The 19046-nt window shown below is 42.9% G+C and overlaps 1 protein-coding gene across 2 annotated transcripts in view; it reads left to right on the forward strand.

The window, feature by feature from the left end:
* mfge8b (milk fat globule EGF and factor V/VIII domain containing b) overlaps nucleotides 1–19046 on the forward strand; it is a 49254-nt gene continuing 30208 nt past the window's right edge. The window contains exon 1 of one of the 2 annotated variants that reach the window (XM_071326675.1): nucleotides 1–195. In XM_071326675.1, coding sequence (XP_071182776.1) covers nucleotides 114–195 — 82 coding nt within the window. In that variant the 5' untranslated portion in view covers nucleotides 1–113. The remainder of the gene's footprint in view (nucleotides 196–19046) is intronic. The other variant, XM_071326676.1, reaches the window with a different exon arrangement.

Below are 19046 nucleotides of genomic sequence, written 5' to 3' on the forward strand. Positions count from 1 at the left end.
GCTCTCACTCTGACACCGCCTATCTTTCAATCTCACCAACCAACGCAGCAACACCACACGGAGCAGCTGTGTTTTTGTCCCAAGAGTTCAAAGAGAGAGTGAAAGAAGCCACAATGAAGACCCAAATTCGTTTCGCGTTCTCCATTCCACTCTTTGTAGTTTGTTTTCTGGTTGGTGCCATTTCCACAGTGAATGGTAAGTTGTTTTTGTTTTGTTTACAGTTAACCTAGTTTAAGCCTTTATAATGCGCTGAGCACACCGTGTGTCGGTCCGAGGTGGATATTGAGCAGTGGTGTCATGCGAGTATATATATATATACACACACACATTGGAACGCTGTGTCCTTTTCTCTACGCAATTGATATTTTTTTTTTGTACAGTGTGTGGGTATAAGCGGGACATTCCAAGGCTGGCATAAGTGGCACTACCAATTCAGTTTCCCAAAGTAACACCCCATTCCTGTTTTTGGAATTTGGAGGGGTCCTTGAGTGGGAATACATTGCTGCATGGAATTTATTTATATATATATATATATGTGTGTATGTATGTACATTTTTGTTGTTTAGTATTTAATTTAACATTATGCAATGGACAGTTTTGAACACAGTTGTTGTTATCTAGTGCTTGGTTAAGTGTGATTGACGTGGCTAATCTAATTTTATTCACTCCCTCTGTAGCAACAGTGCTTAAAAAAGCATTTCCATATCAACCAACTAGGCTAATTGTCAATATAGGTATAAAGATAACATAAGCATTTCTTTGGATTTCTTCGGATTAGGCATAAGTAGGTATAAAAACCTCTGCATGAAATAACTAACACCTAAGGGCATTGTGTTCAAAGTGCTCCTCACAGTAGTCCCCACTATGTTTGCCCATGTCCCATCTTTATGCCGTTGGCACTCTGTTTTCTTTGCATCTAGGATGAATAGAAAGTACTTTGCATCCAGGACATGCGTGGATGAATAGAAAGGACGTATGGGAAAACCATTTACATGGTGGCATTTGTTTCTTCTTCAAACTACACACTGTCCCCAATCCAGATCTGTATAAATCACTGAGCTATCTTTACCAGAACCCAAGTTATGCGCTTTGAAAGTGTGCTTCAGTCAAAAAGTAAGAAGTGAGAACCACATTCAAAGATTCTATTCCGTTTCATTCTAACTGCATTGAGAGGCATGAGCGAAACACCAACACTCACTGCAACTGCTGGTGTTTGTATTAAATAACCATTACTATAACTAATTATTACACTGAACAATAATATACAAATACATTTAAATTGGATAATTTTACATTTCAGTGTGATTATGAACAGTAAACAACAAATCCTTAAAAAACAACACTAATAGACAACCCTGGATGGCAGGAAAGATCGCAGAAATAAGGACCAAAATAATGACAATAATTGAACTTCAGCTTGCAGGAAAAGGTACTGGAACGAGTTGCTGACATTTCCATGGCCAGGTGGAACAATCTCATCTGCTGAGAGATGAGATGAAATTAGTTTGTCATACAAGAATAGTAAAAACAATACAAATACTCACAACAATACAAGACAATCACACAAAACATAAATATGTAGTAAAATAGACAGTACTAGTGTACAAAAGACCCCAATGGCAGTGGGCAGGAAGGATTTAATTGATATGAATGAATTTGACCGTGTCTCTCTCTCTCTCTCTCTCTCTCTCTCTCTCTGACAAACACAAAGTGATCTCTAACGCAAACTCCTTAGATCATCATTCATAAAAGTTTACTGACAACTCCATAATTTTAGCTAATTGATTGTGATCATTAGATGTCCTGTCTTTCTCTCTGTGTTTGTGTGTCTGAGGGAGAGACTGTCAATGACACACTCACACACACACTTTAGCTGAGTGCTCCATGGTGAAAACCACCTTGGTTCCAAAACTGGTCACCAGATCCATGAGCCTACTCTTCACCAACTTACCCCGAAGGGAAGAAAACAACATGTTTCACGTGCTTTATCAGTCTTATTTATTTGGGTCCACAAGAAAGTAAATTGTCATGAAGACCCAAATGTTTCACACACACACACACACACACTCTAGATCACCTTTACTCCACACACAGAGATGCATACAAAGCTCTCCCTTGCCCTCCATTTGGGAATTCTGATCATAACTCTATCCTGATTCCTGCTTACAAGCAAAAACTCAAAACAGGAAGTACCAGTGACGCACGTGCTCAATATAGAAGTGGTCTGATGAAGCAGATGGTAAGCTACAAGACTATTTTCGCTAGCACAGACTGGAATATGTTCCAGGATTCATCCGATGGCATTAAGAAGTTTACCACATCAGTGACCGTACGTACATATCCCAACTGACTGTACATATCCCAACCAGAAGCCGTGAATTACAGGCAACATCCGTACTGAGCTAAAATCTAGAGCTGCTGCTTTCAAGGAGTGGGATACTAATCCGGCCGTTTACAAGAAATCACACTACGACCTCCGACGAGCAATAAAACAGGCATATTATCAATACAGGACTAAGATCGAATCCTAATATGCCAGCGCTGACACTCATCAGATGTGGCAGGGCTTGCAAACCGGCACAGATTACAAAGGGAAAGCCAGCCACGAGCTGCCCAGTGACGCAATCCTACCAGACTAGCTAAATGCCTTCTGTGCTTCCTTCGACGCAAGCAACACTGAACCATGCATGAGAGCACCAGCTGTTCCAGATGACTGTGACCACACTCGCCTTAACCGATGTAAGTAAGACCTTTTTAAACAGGTTAACATTCGCAAGGCCGTAGGGACAGACGGATTACCAGGACACGTATGCAGAGCATGCGCTGAACAGCTGGCAAGTGTCTTTCTGACATTTTCAACCTCTCCCTATTACCGTTTTAGTACACAAGGGGCCGCTAAAAAAGCCCATTGGTGTCTATTACCAGAATGCTAACAAAATTAGCACAAATACTAGCGAATTTCCATAGAGGATGCTAGCTAAATAGGCTAATGACCGCAAACAACAAACTAATTGCAGAGACAGGCAATCCAGCTCATAAAGTTATGAGTGTAGGTAGTAGCTACTTGGTGAGTTTGGAAATTAACAAGCGAATGTGAACTAAAGATATTGTGCAAATGAGCACATTATTTATGGATGTTTGTCTGAAGGAAGAACATCACTGGCTCTGGAGCAACATGTGTACACGCTGTGTTAGGGCAATGGGCCTTCTTGCTCTGCTTGAAGGGCAGGCAGCCTAGCGGTTAAGCTAATGAAGCTGTGTACCTACCTAGCTTGCTTACCTTGCTTGCTCCTAGTTGAAGATGATCTCTTCATGATGAGGTGACTGGATTGGATTCCTCATTTTGTTGACCATCGTTGGGACCACTCGTAAAATAATCATTGATTTGCTGGTAATTCAGAGCGTACTGGCACCATTTCTCATAGTAATGACAACTACTTAGTAATGACAACTAATAGCCACATCGCTATTTACCTGAGTCAGCTGTTAAAGATTGTTGACTGAGACAGCGGGAAGACTGTGTGTGCGCTAGGCTACTATAGGATGACAGGAGCCCAATCCCAATTCTCACCTCTTCTAGCCTGTGCACTCGTTCACACCCCCACAAAGATTTAAAAGCAATGGATTGGTGTAACCGTATTGGTAGACATTTCATCTACACCTATCCAATGATTTTACATTTTTGAGGGGTGTGAAGACAAGTGGCAGGGCGTAGCAAGAAATAGGATGCAGCTCAAAAAGGATGGAAGATGACTAAAGCTGCCTCACTTCCAACAAGTTTACAATTGGATATCGATTGATTACTACCTAAAATCGAAATAAATCTGAACTGCGTAAATGAATGGAATACTGTTATTTTGGGCAGCTAATGGCCACTAACAATACACACAATCTAATGTAAAGGAATGGAATTAAGAATATATAAGTATATGGACGAGCAATGTCAGATGACAAACAACGTAAAATTAATAATACTGCCATCTTGCGGTCGGTTGGGCTATAGGACAAAAGTATTGAGTCACTTCTCTGGATGTGGCCGGCGAAGGCCATGCATGCCACAGACAGAATTTAGCCAAGAAGTCTGGGAAATACTTGCTCCAGCCATGCATTGTCCCTATACTTTCCACACTTAACCCTCTCCATGTTACTATACCACCAGCAGCCCTGCTGCACCAGTGAGAGAGACAGGGAGGCAAGGAAGAGCCACTGTTTGGGTCTGCATCCATCCCTAGCAGTGTCACACAACATGTTTACAAAGCTAGGGAAGAGCTGAAGGTTCTGGGAACTAATGCAGGTTTTGTTAGGGGTAGGTTCGATTGGGAAGGCTCAGAGTAAGATTCAATGCTGTAACTAATGCAGATTTACACTATCAGAACTGTACTTGGCTGGCCTGGTTATACTGTACATCCACAGTAGTTGCTAGAAAGGATAATGTGAAAATAAAATATCCGAGCCCGCACAGTATGGTTTGGGTCAGTTGTATGGTTTCATTGGAACGTTGCAAGAATAGTCCAGTTTCTGGGGGTTAGAAGAATATTGCATCAACATCATGCCAAATTTAAACAGAAACTGCCATGTTCTCAGAATATTAGATATGAATTAGATATGAATGTTCTAGACACGTTTCATGGGAACTGTTTAAAGCAGGGCGTTCTGGCATAGCCCCATGGAGGTTTTTGTCTAGTTCCCAGCTTGTTCCGGTGATCTCCCTAAATAAATTTTTCAAGTTCTGTTCGACATTAAGGGAATGTTCTCCTAACGCTTAAACATGCTAAATAGGTTCTCAGGAGATTTTTGTTAACATGCACAAAATGTTCCCCTAACTAACGAAAAACTGGACACTCAAACATCAGGGTAACATTACAAAAAACATTCTCTCTCCCTAGAATTGTTAGCTGGGTCAAGCTTTGTGCTGGGTCAAGTCGCTGGTCAGTGTTGTGGTAAGGGATGTGCAAAGCCATGATTTGTGTCATGCTGAGGCTTACTTTTTCTCACAACAAGACCACACGGGGCAGCTGAGAGAACCAGGGCTAAATATAGCTGGATGCAGGGCCAAATGCTCAACTTGTGTGTGTGTGTGTGTGTGTGTGTATGAGTGTGTGTGTGCACACGTGTGTCCTATGAACCATTCAAAAAGCTGCAGCCTGCCGTAGCCTTTGCCATCTGCAGTGCCAGTAGGGTCCTGCCTTTGGGGACCCGTCTCATTTTTGTTCTGATGACTTCACGTTTAATGTCAACTCTTTCCGAGGGCCTCGTATCCATTTTTAATAGCGACCGGCTAATCAATCTTTCTTTGCAAAATGGAACATTCCAATTTGGGCCTCGGTGTCGTTCGTCCCACTTTCCAATCTGTTGTGTTAAATATTTTAAATGCCATCCTGTGATCTGATACATGCAGCCAAACTCAATTCAAACTTCGCAGCATCCTTTTATGGCCAGCAAAGCGACTCACTTGATTAGAGCAGTTTCGGAACAGTGATTTATACACCATCTGAAGTGTAACAAGTAGAAATGGTAGTCATTCAGACTTGGCGATAAGGCTATGCCAATAACATGAAGTTCATAGAAGCTACAGTACTCTAGGCTACGTGAGTTAGCCTATGTCTGATAATAGCTTTTTATGTGTATTTATATAAGTTGTTTATTTTTGGATAGCAGATGGCTCAGAGAAGTGTCTGCAGATTACTTAAATCTCACCTGCAGCTGTAGCATCCCTAGGCTTACGGTAATACTCATGTTAGGCCTGGCAAGGCCTCTAAGAAATCTATGTCGCACACACATAGGAATGAATTGGACTCTTGTCACACATCAGGGTTGTATTCATTAGGACACAATGTAGCAACAAAAATAAGTGTTTCTTTCAGGTATAGTCCCACCGTTTCAAAATGTTTTCTTCTTCTTTGGCGCCTAATGACTACGACCCTGAAGTGTCCCCGGTTCCTATTTGTTGCCGTATGACAGCAGGTCATGTACTCACACACGCAAACACACACACGTACACTACTGTTCAAAAGTTTGGGTTCACTTAGAAATGTCCTTGTTTTTGAAAGAAAAGCAAATTTTTGGGGCCATTAAAGTAACATCAAATTGATCAGAAATACAGTGTAGACATTGTTAGTGTTGTAAATGACTATTGTAGCTGGAAACGGCAGATTCTTTATGGAATATCTACATAGGCATACAGAGGCCCATTATCAGCAACCATCACTCCTGTGGTCCAATGGCACGTTGTGTTAGCTAATTCAAGTTTGTAATTTTAAAAGGCTAATTGGTCATTAGAAAACCCTTTTGCAATTATGTTAGCACAGCTGAAAACTGTTGTGCTGATTTAAAGAAGCAATCAAACTGGCTTTCTTTAGACTAGTTGAGTATCTGGAGCATCAGCATTTGTGGGTTCAATTACAGACTCAAATTGTAAAGAAACAAAGACCTTTCTTCTGAAACTCGTCAGTCTATTCTTGTTCTGAGAAATGAAGGCTATTCCATGCGAGAAATTGCCAAGAAACTGAAGATCTCATACAATGCTATGTACTACTCCCTTCACAGAAGGGAGTGTATGTACACATAAGATATACAACACGAATAGTGTGCTCTTAAATCAGTGCACTTTTGGTTTTGTAATCTCATTTTCAAACAAACCAGACTTTTTCCATAGGGTCAATATACCACGGCTAAGACTGTTCTTACTCGCGACGGAGTGCCTGGATACAGCCCTTAGCCGTGGTATATTGGCCATATACCACAAACCCCTGAGGTGCCTTATTGCTATTATAAATTGGTTACCAATATATAGATAAGTAAAAATAAATATTTTGTCATACCCGTGGTATACGGTCTGATATACCACGGCTGTCAGCCAAACAGCATTCAGGGCTTGAACCAGCCAGTTTATAATTTTGTTTATACCCCTGATTTAGCTTCATGTCATGCTTGATGATAACTTGAGTGTTCTCGACTGACTTTTTATAGGAGACATGATTTTGCCCTTGGTTGCATAGCATGATGTGCTTACTAATGCACTAACTGCACATTTTGTCATTGAACATACACGCACAGCAAGAATAAACTTTGTCTGCAGTGGATGTTCTTGCGCATCAATTCGATTAGAAGACTGCCCACTTATGTCTAGGTGCATTCTGTTCGTAGCGAGTTAAGCCTGGTAATTCTATTGCAACAGCGTGACCACAACCTTCTCCTGCCCTCCTCTCCCGGCCTTCTAAGTGTCCTCAAATGGACCACTCTGGGGAGTTTGTAGGGAACCTGGCTCGCATAAACAGTCCCAGGTCTTTTTGAAATGACGCCAATGTCTCCAGTCAGTCTGTTTTTGTTTTCCACCTGCCTTTCTAATGCGATCACCCCTGTTAGTGTCTGTTGGCCCAAGCAGCCTGACATGCAAACCTCACTGGCCATGTTGTGTGCACGAGCATTGAAAAATAAATGTACATATACATGATATTCAATCATTTCACCTACACCTCTTGCGCATGTGAATGAGCGTCTGAGTAGCCAAGCGCTAAAATATAACTTAGTTCTATTTGAAATGTGCCACGCGCTGCAAGTCCCCTCCTTATTGGATATCAGGAAGCTACAAACCCACGTGGATGTTTTAAAGACAAAACAAGGAGAGATTGATTTAAAGATGACTAACTAGGTTTCCCTTTTTATCTGTGGATTAAGCGTCAGAGTATATAAACACACAATTTCGTCCAGGTCAAAATTCTTCAAAGAACCAGCTAAAAAGAGGATCTTATGCATGACCAGTGAAATATGGTATTTTAACCTGCATGTCATGATTTCATCTTGCATGGATGGTGAAAATCAAAATGCTTGCGATGGCAGATGCACACGCGTGACTGGTGTAGTTAGCATGTGAGCGTGATCCTCTCAGCAGCAGATTAATCTGGAGTGACTCTTGAACACAAACCTCAGACAGTCTATACAGCATTATATACAGGGCATTCGGGAAGTATTTAGACCCTTTGACATTTTCCACATTGTAACGTTAAAGCCGTATTCTAAAATGGATTACATTTAAAATGTTTCTCATCAATCTACACACAATACCCCATAATGACAAAGCGAAAAGTTTTTGACATTTTTGCAAATGTATAAAAAAATAAAAAACATGCCTTAATTACACAAGTATTCAGACACTTTGCTATGAGACTCGAAATTGAGCTCAGGTGCATCCTGTTTCCATTGGTCATCCTTAAGATGTTTCTACAACTTGATTGGAGTCCACCTGTGGTAAATTCAATTGATTGGACATGATTTGGAAAGACACACCTGTCTATATAAGGTCCCACAGTTGACAGTGCATGTCAGACCAAAAACCAAGCCATGAGGTTGAAGTAATTGTCCATAGAGCTCTGAGACAGGATTGTGTCTAGGCACAGATCTGGGGAAGGGTACCAAAAAATGTCTGCAGCATTGAAGGTCCCCAAGAACACAGTGGCCTCCATCATTCTTAAATGGAAGAAGTTTGGAACCACCGACTCTTTCTAGAGCTGGCCGCCCGGCCAAACTGAGCAATCGGGGGAGAAGGACATTGGTCAGGGAGGTGATCAAGAATCCGATCGTCATTCTGACAGAGCTCCAGAGTTCCTCTGTAAAGATGGGAGAACCTTCCAGAAGGACAACCATCTCTGCAGCACTCCACCAATCAGACCTTTATGGTAGAGTGGCCAGACGGAAGCCACTCCTCAGTAAAAGCCACATACTGTAACCGCCAGCTTGGAGTTGCCAAAAGTCACCTAAAGGACACTGACCATGAGAAACAAGATTCTCTGGTCTGATGAAACCAAGATTGAACTCTTTAGCCTGAATGCCACGTGTCACATCTGGAGGAAACCTGGCACCGTCCCTATGGTGGAGCATGGTGATGGCAGCATCATGCTGTGGGGATGTTTTTCAGCGGCAGGGATTGGGAGACTAGTCAGGGTCGAGGGAAAGATGAATGGTGCAAAGTACAGAGATTCTTGATGCAAATCTGCTCCAGAGCACTCAGGACCTCAGAATGGTACGAAGGTTTACCTTTCAACAGGACAATGACCCTAAGCACACAGCCAAGAGAAAGCAGGAGTGGCTTCAAGACAAGTCTGTGAATGTCTTTGAGTGGCCCAGCCAGAGCCCGGACCTGAACCCAATCGAACATCTCTGGAGAGACCTGAAAATAGCTGCGCAGCGACACTCCCCATCCAACCTGACAGAGCTTGAGAGGATCTGCAGAGAAGAATGGGAGAACCTCCCCAAATAGAGGTGTACAAGCTTGTAGCGTGTAACGGAGAAGCTGGGAGTCGGGAAGCAAGTGCAGGTGGTGAGTTTAATAATAAAGGGAACAATACAAGTAGCATACGGACAGTATTGACTAAGGGAGTGCCAGATAAAAGAGAGGTAATGGAGTCCAGGTGTGCCTCATGATGAAGCGCAGGTGCGTGTGGTGATGGTTGCCAGGACCGGTGGTTAGTAAAACGGCGACTTCGAACGCCGGAGGAGAGGGAGTAGATGTGACAGTAGACGTTGTCCTCCGGAAGGCCATAGTACCAGAAGACCTGCTGGAACAGTGCCTCAGCCACCTGGAGAGTTGTTGGGAGACCAGAGAACGGAATAAACCGGCATGATTTTGAAAATCTGTCCACAACCACCAGAATGGTGATGAAACCGTCAGAGGGGAGATCGGTAACAGTCAATGGACAGACGAGCCCAGGGATGCTGAGGCACGATAAGGGGAAAGAGCTTCCCTGCTGGAGCGTGCTGGTGGGACTTAGTTTGGGCACACAGGAGTTGACGTAATGAATAACGTCCTGTGCCTAGGTGGGCCACCAATACTTCTCGGAGAGAGATTGAATAGTACAGGTGATCCCAGGGTGTCCAGCGACGACAGCCGTGTATGCCCAGGTCAAAAGCCTTATCCCCGTGAGAATGTAGATGTGCTCAGGTGGACAGGTAGTGGGTGCGGGTTCCCTCTCCAGAGCCTGGCGAATGTCCAAATAAACAGTGCCTTGTGAAAGTATTCACCCCCTTGGCGTTTTTCCTATTTTGTTTCCTTACAACCTTGAATTAAAATGGATTTTTGGGGGTTTGTATCATTTGATTTACACAACATGCCGACCACTTTGAAGATGCAAAATATTTTTTTTTGTGAAACAAACAAGAAATGACAACTGAAAAGTTGAGCGTGCATAGCTATTCATCCCCCTAAAGTCAATACTTTGTAGAGCCACCCTTTGCAGAAATTACAGCTGCAAGTCTCTTGGGGTATGTATCTATAAGCTTGGCACATCTAGCCACTGGGATTTTTGCCCATTTTTCAAGGGAAAACTGCTCCAGTTCCTTCAAGTTGGATGGGTTCCGCTGGTGTACAACAATATTTAAGTCATGCCACAGATGGCTTTTTCTCTGTCCACTCTTCAATAAAGCCCAGCTCTGTGGAGTGCACGGCTTAAAGTGGTCCTATGGACAGATACTCCAATCTCTGCTGTGGAGCTTTGCAGCTCCTTCAGGGTTATCTTTGGTCTCTTTGTTGCCTCTCTGATTAATGCCCTCCTTGCCTGGTCCGTGAGTTTTAGTGGGCGGCCCTCTCTTGGCAGGTTTGTTGTGGTGCCATATTCTTTCCATTTGTTTAATAATGGATTTAATGGTGCTCCGTGGGATGTTCAACGTTTGGGATATTTTTTTATAACCCAACCCTGATCTGTACTTCTCCACAACTTTGTCCCTGACCTGTTTGGAGAGCTCCTTGGTCTTCATGGTGCCACTTGCTTGGTGGTGCCCCTTGCTTAGTGGTGTTGCAGACTCTGGGGCCTTTTCAGAACAGGTGTGTATATATACTGAGATAAAAAAAAAAAAGAGATCATGTGACACTTAGATTGCACACAGGTGACTTTATTTAACTAATTATGTGACTTCTGAAGGTAATTGGTTGCACCAGATCTTATTTAGGGGCATTATAGCAAAGGGTGAATACATATGCACACACCACTTTTCCGTTTAACTTTCTTTTTTTTAAACAAGATATATTTTTTCATTTCACTTCACCAATTTGGACAATTTTGTGTATGTCCATTACATAAAATCCAAATAAATATCCATTTAAATTACAGGTTGTAATGCAACAAAATAGGAAAAACACCAAGGGGGGTGAATACTTTTGCAAGGCACTGTACGTCCCAGTCCACAGGGGATACGACTGTGGGAAGGCAGGTTCTCTGGCATTTGGGAGCCCAGTCCATGATTTTCATCCTCGACCATGAGATGGTGGGGTTATGGCGTTGGAGCCATGGGAGGCAGAGGATGATCTTGCAAACTGGAGCACTAATTAAGAAGAAAGGAATGTTTTCCTTATGAGTGGTGATGTGTGTGTGTGTAATGGTTCCCGATCCTAGTGGTCGATTATCCAGGGCTTGAACCAGAAACTGAGAGGAGAGCGGGTATGAGGTGATGTTGAGGGAGGATTCAAGAGTCTGGTCAATAAAGTTCCCCGCAGCACTGAAATCCACTAGCGCTGTAGAAACAGTACATGAGGGACAGCCAGCTAGTGTTATCAACACTAAAAAAGGGTCTGGAAGAAAATTATGCAGATGAGATACACCTGTTCCAGGAGGTGGAAGATCACGTGACCGTCCCTCTGCTCTCGTGGATTCCGAGGTAGAACGTACCGGACACTGCTGGACCCCTCCTTAGGAAAGGAGCCCCAGCTGTTTCCGTCTACGTCGTTCAGCCGCGGGGAGTCTTGTGACCCCTACCTCCATGGGTTCAGGCTCTGATACAGAGTGGTCACTGAGGGAGGGAGAGAAGCGATGAGGGTACCGATGCTCCCGAAGTAGGTTATCCAGATGGCCATCGCGATGAGTGCATCCAAGGAGAGGTTGTCATCTCGACATGCCAGTTCCGTCTGGACTTCCTCGCGCAGTCCTCTTCTGAATAGCGTACGGAGCGCCGGCTCATTCCATCCGTTAGAACCTGCTTCAGTCCGCTGGATGCTGCTACAGTCCATGAACCTCTCTTACTAAACCAGCTCCTCCTCTACTCTCTCTCAGACAGCCGTAGCCCACTCCAATGCCCGCCCAGTCAGCAGAGAAATAACCGTGTCAACCTTGGACCTTTTCAGTGGTGGGGCTCCCATCTGGTGCGCAAAAGAGAGGGAGCACTGGAGTAGGAAGCCACAGCATTTAGATGGGGTTCCATCATATTTATCCGGGAGGGACAGACGGGCATCGCTGACCTGAGTGGACTGCTGAATGGACTTGTGTTCTGGCTCGCTGTGTCGACTGGTGGCAGAGTATTCTCCGCTAGTTGAAGGCAACGCCTCTCGGGTATGTTTGAGACATTGAAGACCTCGAAGAACCTCTTCCATAGCCTTCCCCAGTTGCACCAGCTGGTCATGGTGTTGACGAAGTAGGTATCCCTGTTCATCAACCGTCTGGGAGATGTCCTGATTTCCTGCTGCTTCCATTTGTTGAGGCAGTATTCTGTGTCGGAGACGCTGGGAGTCGGGAAGCAAGTGCAGGTGGTGAGTTTTTAATAATAAACGGAACATGGACCAATACAAGAGATGCGTACGGACATGAAACACATTGTCAATATTGCCTGGGGAATGAACCTAAGGGAGTGCCAGATAAAGGGGAGGTAATGAGTGAGGTAATGGAGTCCAGGTGTGCCTCATGATGGAGCTAGGTGCGTGTAATGATCGTTGCCAGGAATGGTGGTTAGTAAACCGGTGACGTCGAACGTCAGAGGGGAGAAGTGGGAGTACTGAGTAAAGGGTCTGAATACTTATGTAAATATGATATTTCAGCTTTTTTATTTTTAATACATTTGCAAACATTTCTAAAAACCTGTTTTTGGTTTGTCATAATGAGGTATTGTGTGTTGATTGATGAAAAAAAAAATGTAATCCATTTTAGAATAATGCTGTAACGTAACAAAATGTGGAAAAAGTCAAGGGGTCTGAATACTTTCTGAATGCACTGTATGCTGATGATTCAACCACAGCTAGTGAAGTCACTGAAACCTTTAACAAGGAGTTGCAGTCCCTTTTGGAATGGGTGGCCAGTAATAAACTGGTCCTGAACATCTCTAAATCTAAGCGCACTGTATATGGTACAAATCATTCCCTAAGTTCTAGATTTCAGCTGAATCTGGTAATGAGTGGTGTGGCTGTTGAACAAGTTGAGGAGACTAAATTACTTGGTGTTACCTTAGATTGTAAACTGTCATGGTTAAAACATGGAGAGAGGTCTGTCCATAATAGATGTCTTGCTTTTTTGACACCAAACTCCGAAGTCCTGCAGGCTCTAGTTTTGTCTTAAACATGACTGGACAATAATCAAGATAAGTGCTGCAAAGTAAAAGACCTAGTTAAGCTGCAGCTGGCTCAGAACAGAGCAGCACGTCTTGCTCTTCATTGTAATCAGAGGGATAATATAAAAACTAAACATGCCAGTCTCTCTCAGCTAAGAGTTGAAGAGAGACTGACTGCATCACTTCTTATTTTCATAAGAAACATTGTGTTAAATCCCAAATTGTTTGCATAGTCACTTACTGCCACAGATATGCCACCAGGGGTCTTTTCACAGTCCCCAAATCCATAACAAATTCAAGAAAGCGTATAGTATTATGCAGAGCCATTATTGCATGGAACTCCCTTCCATCTCATATTGCTCAAATGAACATCAAACCTGGTTTAAAAATAACATAAAGCAACACCTCACGGCACCTTTCCCCTATTTGACCTCAATATTTTGTGTGTACAGTGGGGAGAACAAGTATTTGATACACTGACAATTTTGCAGGTTTTCCTACTTACAAAGCATGTAGAGGTCTGTAATTTTTATCATAGGTACACTTCAACTGTGAGAGAAGGAATCTAAAACAAAAATCCAGAAAATCACATTGTATGATTTTTAATTAATTAATTTGCATTTTATTGCATGACATAAGTATTTGATACATCAGAAAAGCAGAACTGAATATTTGGTACAGAAACCTTAGTTTGCAATTACAGAGATCATACGTTTCCTGTAGTTCTTGACCAGGTTTGCACACACTGCAGCAGGGATTTTGGCCCACTCCTCCATACAGACCTTCTCCAGATCCTTCAGGTTTCGGGGCTGTCGCTGGGCAATACGGACTTTCAGCTCCCTCCAAAGATTTTCTATTGGGTTCAGGTCTGGAGACTGGCTAGGCCACTCCAGGACCTTGAAATGCTTCTTACAGAGCCACTCCTTAGTTGCCCTGGCTGTGTGTTTCGGGTCGTTGTCATGCTGGAAGACCCAGCCACGACCCATCTTCAATGCTCTTACTGAGGGAAGGAGGTTGTTGGTCAAGATCTCGCGATACATGGCCCCATCCATCCTCCCTTCAATACGGTGCAGTCGTCCTGTCCCCTTTGCAGAAAAGCATCCCCAAAGAATGATGTTTCCACCTCCATGCTTCACGGTTGGGATGGTGTTCTTGGGGTTGTACTCATCCTTCTATTCCTCCAAACACGGCGAGTGGAGTTTAGAGCAAAAAGCTCTATTTTTGTCTCATCAGACCACATGACCTTCTCCCATTCCTCCTCTGGATCATCCAGATGATCATTGGCAAACTTCAGACGGGCCTGGACATGCGCTGGCTTGAGCAGGGGGACCTTGCGTGCGCTGCAGGATTTTAATCCATGACGGCGTAGTGTGTTACTAATGGTTTTCTTTGAGACTGTGGTCCCAGCTCTCTTCAGGTCATTGACCAGGTCCTGCCGTGTAGTTCTGGGCTGATCCCTCACATTCCTCATGATCATTGATGCCCCACGAGGTGAGATCTTGCATGGAGCCCCAGACCGAGGGTGATTGACCGTCATCTTGAACTTCTTCCATTTTCTAATAATTGTGCCAACAGTTGTTGCCTTCTCACCAAGCTGCTTGGCTATTGTCCTGTAGCCCATCCCAGCCTTGTACAGGTCTACAATTTATCCCTGATGTCCTTACACAGCTCTCTGGTCTTGGCCATTGTGGAGAGGTTGGAGTCTGTTTGATTGAGTGTGTGGACAGGTGTCTTTTATACAGGTAACGAGTTCAAACAGGTGCAGTTAATACAGGTAATGAGTGGAGAACAGGAGGGCTTCTTAAAGAAAAACTAACAGGTCTGTGAGAGCCGGAATTCTTACTGGTTGGTAGGTGATCAAATACTTATGTCATGCAATAAAATGCAAATTAATTACTTAAAAATCATACAATGTGATTTTCTGGATTTTTGTTTTAGATTCCGTCTCTCACAGTTGAAGTGTACCTATGATAAAAATGACAGACCTCTACATGCTTTGTAAGTAGGAAAACCTGCAAAATCGGCAGTGTATCAAATACTTGTTCTCCCCACTGTATATACAGTATTGATATGTAGGCTATGGGTGGCATTTTTCAATTTGTTCTATCCTTGAGCTGTTGTTGTCTATTAATGTTCTGTATTATGTCATATTTTGTATGGACCCTAGGAAGGAGTAGCTGCTCCTTTTGCAACAGCTAATGGGGATCCTAATAAAACACCAAATACCTAGCCTTGCTAACTCACACCCCTCATTATAGAGTTAATGTGAGTCGGGAGTGTTTCTGCCTGCCTTAAATCCCGAGCTGCTGATCCCTCAGTGAACTCAAATCCACTCTCTTTGTCTCAACCTGTGTACTTCTTGATTAGAGTCATGTGGCTGTGGCTCAGGGTATTTTTTGGTTTCGTACCAAATGGCACCCTATTCTCTATATAGTGCACTTTTAACATGGTTCGTAGTGCTCTTGTTGAAATGAGTGCACTATGTTGGGAATAGGGTGCCATTTGGGACGCCACAGCCTTTGTCTGGTATTTGGACCAGCAGGGACCTGGTACATGGGAAAGACCTGGGCTGTTACTCACCAGAGTTCATTATAACACAATGTCCTGTGCGCCAACCCTGGCAGCCACACTGAGCTGAATGACTCTCTGGTTGGTTCATAATAGTGTCACATTTGGTGGCAGCCATGGGATCCTGTTGGTGTTATGTGAACAGAGAGAGGTCACCAATTTCTAAGCTGTTATAAAAATGTCAACAAAGTATCTTGGTATACTGTGTTTTTCTTCACTCAGATGACATAAATATGGTATCCATGAGTTTGTCTGACTCTGGGTAAGTAGAAAAACAACTTAAATCTCACAGTATCCCTTTAAAACCCCCACTGCAGACACTTTTATCAGGGCATGTTTATTCAACTACTATTAACTTTTCCTCATTGGCCAATACATGTGCTAAATATATATATTTTTTTTTTTACACTCACAGAGATGAAATGTAATCAATGAGTATGATAAAGGGTCTTTAGCTTTAGTCTCCTCAGAGACTTCCTTCCTTCCCGAACTCAACACTTCAGCTGTTGAGAGAGGCTGATCAAACAGTTCAGCTGATCAAACATGTTAATAATCCCACTGCTGCCAAGGATTCAGCAATGCCCTTCTAAACTCCACCCTATGCTCTGTCTCCATCTTCTTTCAATACTGACTATAAGGGTTGGGGTCAATACCATTTAATTTCAGTCGATTCAGGAAGTATACTGAAATTCCAATTCCATAACCTACTGCCAATGAGTCAGAAAAATGAAACTGTCATTTCTCAATAAATTAAAGTGAAACTTTAGCTATAACGAAAAGCCACAGGTTATCACGGAAATTTGTTGACCCCAAGTCCTATAGAAACTAATAAACCACTTCCCTATTATCATTTTATGTTGGTTGGGTGACTTTAGCTGAACAAAGTAATGCATTTGAAATTGGTCTTGGGCTGTTTCACAATACAGAATCAGTTGTGTTTGTGAAGAGTTGCTTACTTAGAGGAGAAAATAAAAGTTAAGAAAAATGTAGCCGTTTTAATAATGTTAATGGGAAAAATGTATTTTCTTCTTGAAAAGTTACAGAGCTTATTAATTAAGAGTCTATTGGTGCATCCGTGCGTCAATCTATGTAAGATCATTTAAAAAATCCCCATCACAATCCGTCAGTTTAAGTTACAGAGATGTTTTTTTGCATGGACTGTGTCTCAATCCACCACATCCACCAATGTCGTCCTTCCCCATCTGCGATTGAAGGTGACTGAGCTACAGTGGTGTTTGTCTGACCATGAGACATCCTGAAAATCAGTCTTCTCACAAAAACGTCTGTAGCGTTCTAACGGTTTGGCCTACAAAAAGAATATGACCACTTCATGGAAAGATGACTCCCACGAACACAGTGCTTTCTCCGTTTTTTTGTTGTTGTTGTTCTACGACCTCCACAAGCCCCACGGGACTCGTCTGATGTCGGTAACACTGATGTGCCAACTTCTGTCTGTAGTGTCCGAACCGTTTGGGCTACAAACTTATATCACCTATTTTTGGAAAGGGGAGACTCTCACGAACACAATGGTGTTCTCCAGCTCGCTCCACGACCCCCACAAAACGTGTCTGAATGTAACCCGTACAAATGAATCGAAGTATAGAGGTAGTTTTGTGACAACAAAAATAAGGGGTTAAATATGTGTCCTTAAAAATCAAAAATATTTCCTGAGCATTCTTAACTCCTAGATATAGGACAGTCACTTAATCTTATAACTTACGATTTATTTTATGAATGTGTAATTCAGTGCATTTCTATGGACTATAGTACTGAAGGCCAAATTCTATATTTTATCAAATAATTAAAAACAAAAAATGTATATACCGAAAAGGTGTCCTAAAATTAACAATCTCAGATTTGGACTCCTCAGACCAATGGACAGATCAGATTTCCACCGGTCTAATGTCCATTGCTGGTGTTTCTTGATCAAAGCAAGTGTCTTCTTCTTATTGGTGTTTTTTAGTAGTGGTTTCTTTGCAGCAATTCGACCATGGAGGCCTGATTTCACGTAGTCTCCTCTGAACAGTCAATGTTGAGATGTGTCTGTTGCTAGAACTCTTTGAAGCATTCATTTGGGCTGCAATTTCTGAGGCTGGTAACTCTAATGAACTTATCCTCAGCAGTAGAGGTAAGTCAGGGTCTTCCTTTCCTGTGGTGGTCCTCATGAGAGCCAGTTTCATCATAGCGCTTGATGGTTTTTGCAACGGCCCTTGAAGAAACTTTAAAAGTTCTTGAGATTTTCCGGATTGACTGACCTTTTATGTCTTAAAACTTCTTCAGGATTGGTGGGTCCCCTGCGGGACGGTTAAGCTAACATAGGCTAATGTGGTTAGAATTAGTAAGTAACAAGAACATTTCCCAGGACATAGACATATCTGATATTGTCACGGTTCATGAATCCACTGCCTCCCTCTCTCTTTCTCTTTTTCTCTCTCTCTCTCTCTCTCTCTCTCTCTCTCTCTCTCTCTCTCTCGTGTTTGTGTGGGCGTGGTTCCCAATCTCGGCCTGATTGTCTGCGCCAGCTGGAATCACTTATCTTCCCTTTATATGTTCTGTAACCAGTGTTTCTTGTTGTCAGATTGTTGTTACTTCCCTGAGGTTGTGTCGTGTGTCCGTGCTCATTCTCTCGCCGCCCTTGTGTGGATTATCTTCTGTGCTCCTTCCTACCCATCCGGACACACTCCCCTGGATTTCTCAGCACGCTATCATCGGAAGATGCGCCCTAGTCCCTGGGTCGGATTCCGTCTGAGTACAGTCTGTCTGTCCTGTTGCTGCTGTAAACTGTATTCATTAAACCATCGTTGCTTGCATCTTGCATCCGCCTCTGTATTGTCACAGATATTGGCAGAAAGCTTAAAATCTTGTTAATCTAACGGCACTGTCCAATTTACAGTAGCTAATACAGGGAAATAATACTGTGCTATTGTTTGAGGAGAGTGTACAGTTTTGAACATGAACATTTATTAATGAACAAATTAGGCACATTTGGGCAGTCATGATACAACATTTTGAACAGAAATGCAATGGTTCATTGGATCAGACTAAAACATTGCACATACACTGCTGCCATCTCTAGTGGCCAAAATCTAAATTGCACCTTGGCTGGAATAATACATTATGGCCTTTCTCTTGCATTTCAAAGATGATGGTGCCAAAAAAAAAATCTTATACCACAT

Source organism: Salvelinus alpinus, chromosome 9, assembly GCF_045679555.1.
Source record: "Salvelinus alpinus chromosome 9, SLU_Salpinus.1, whole genome shotgun sequence".
Lineage (NCBI taxonomy): Eukaryota > Metazoa > Chordata > Actinopteri > Salmoniformes > Salmonidae > Salvelinus > Salvelinus alpinus.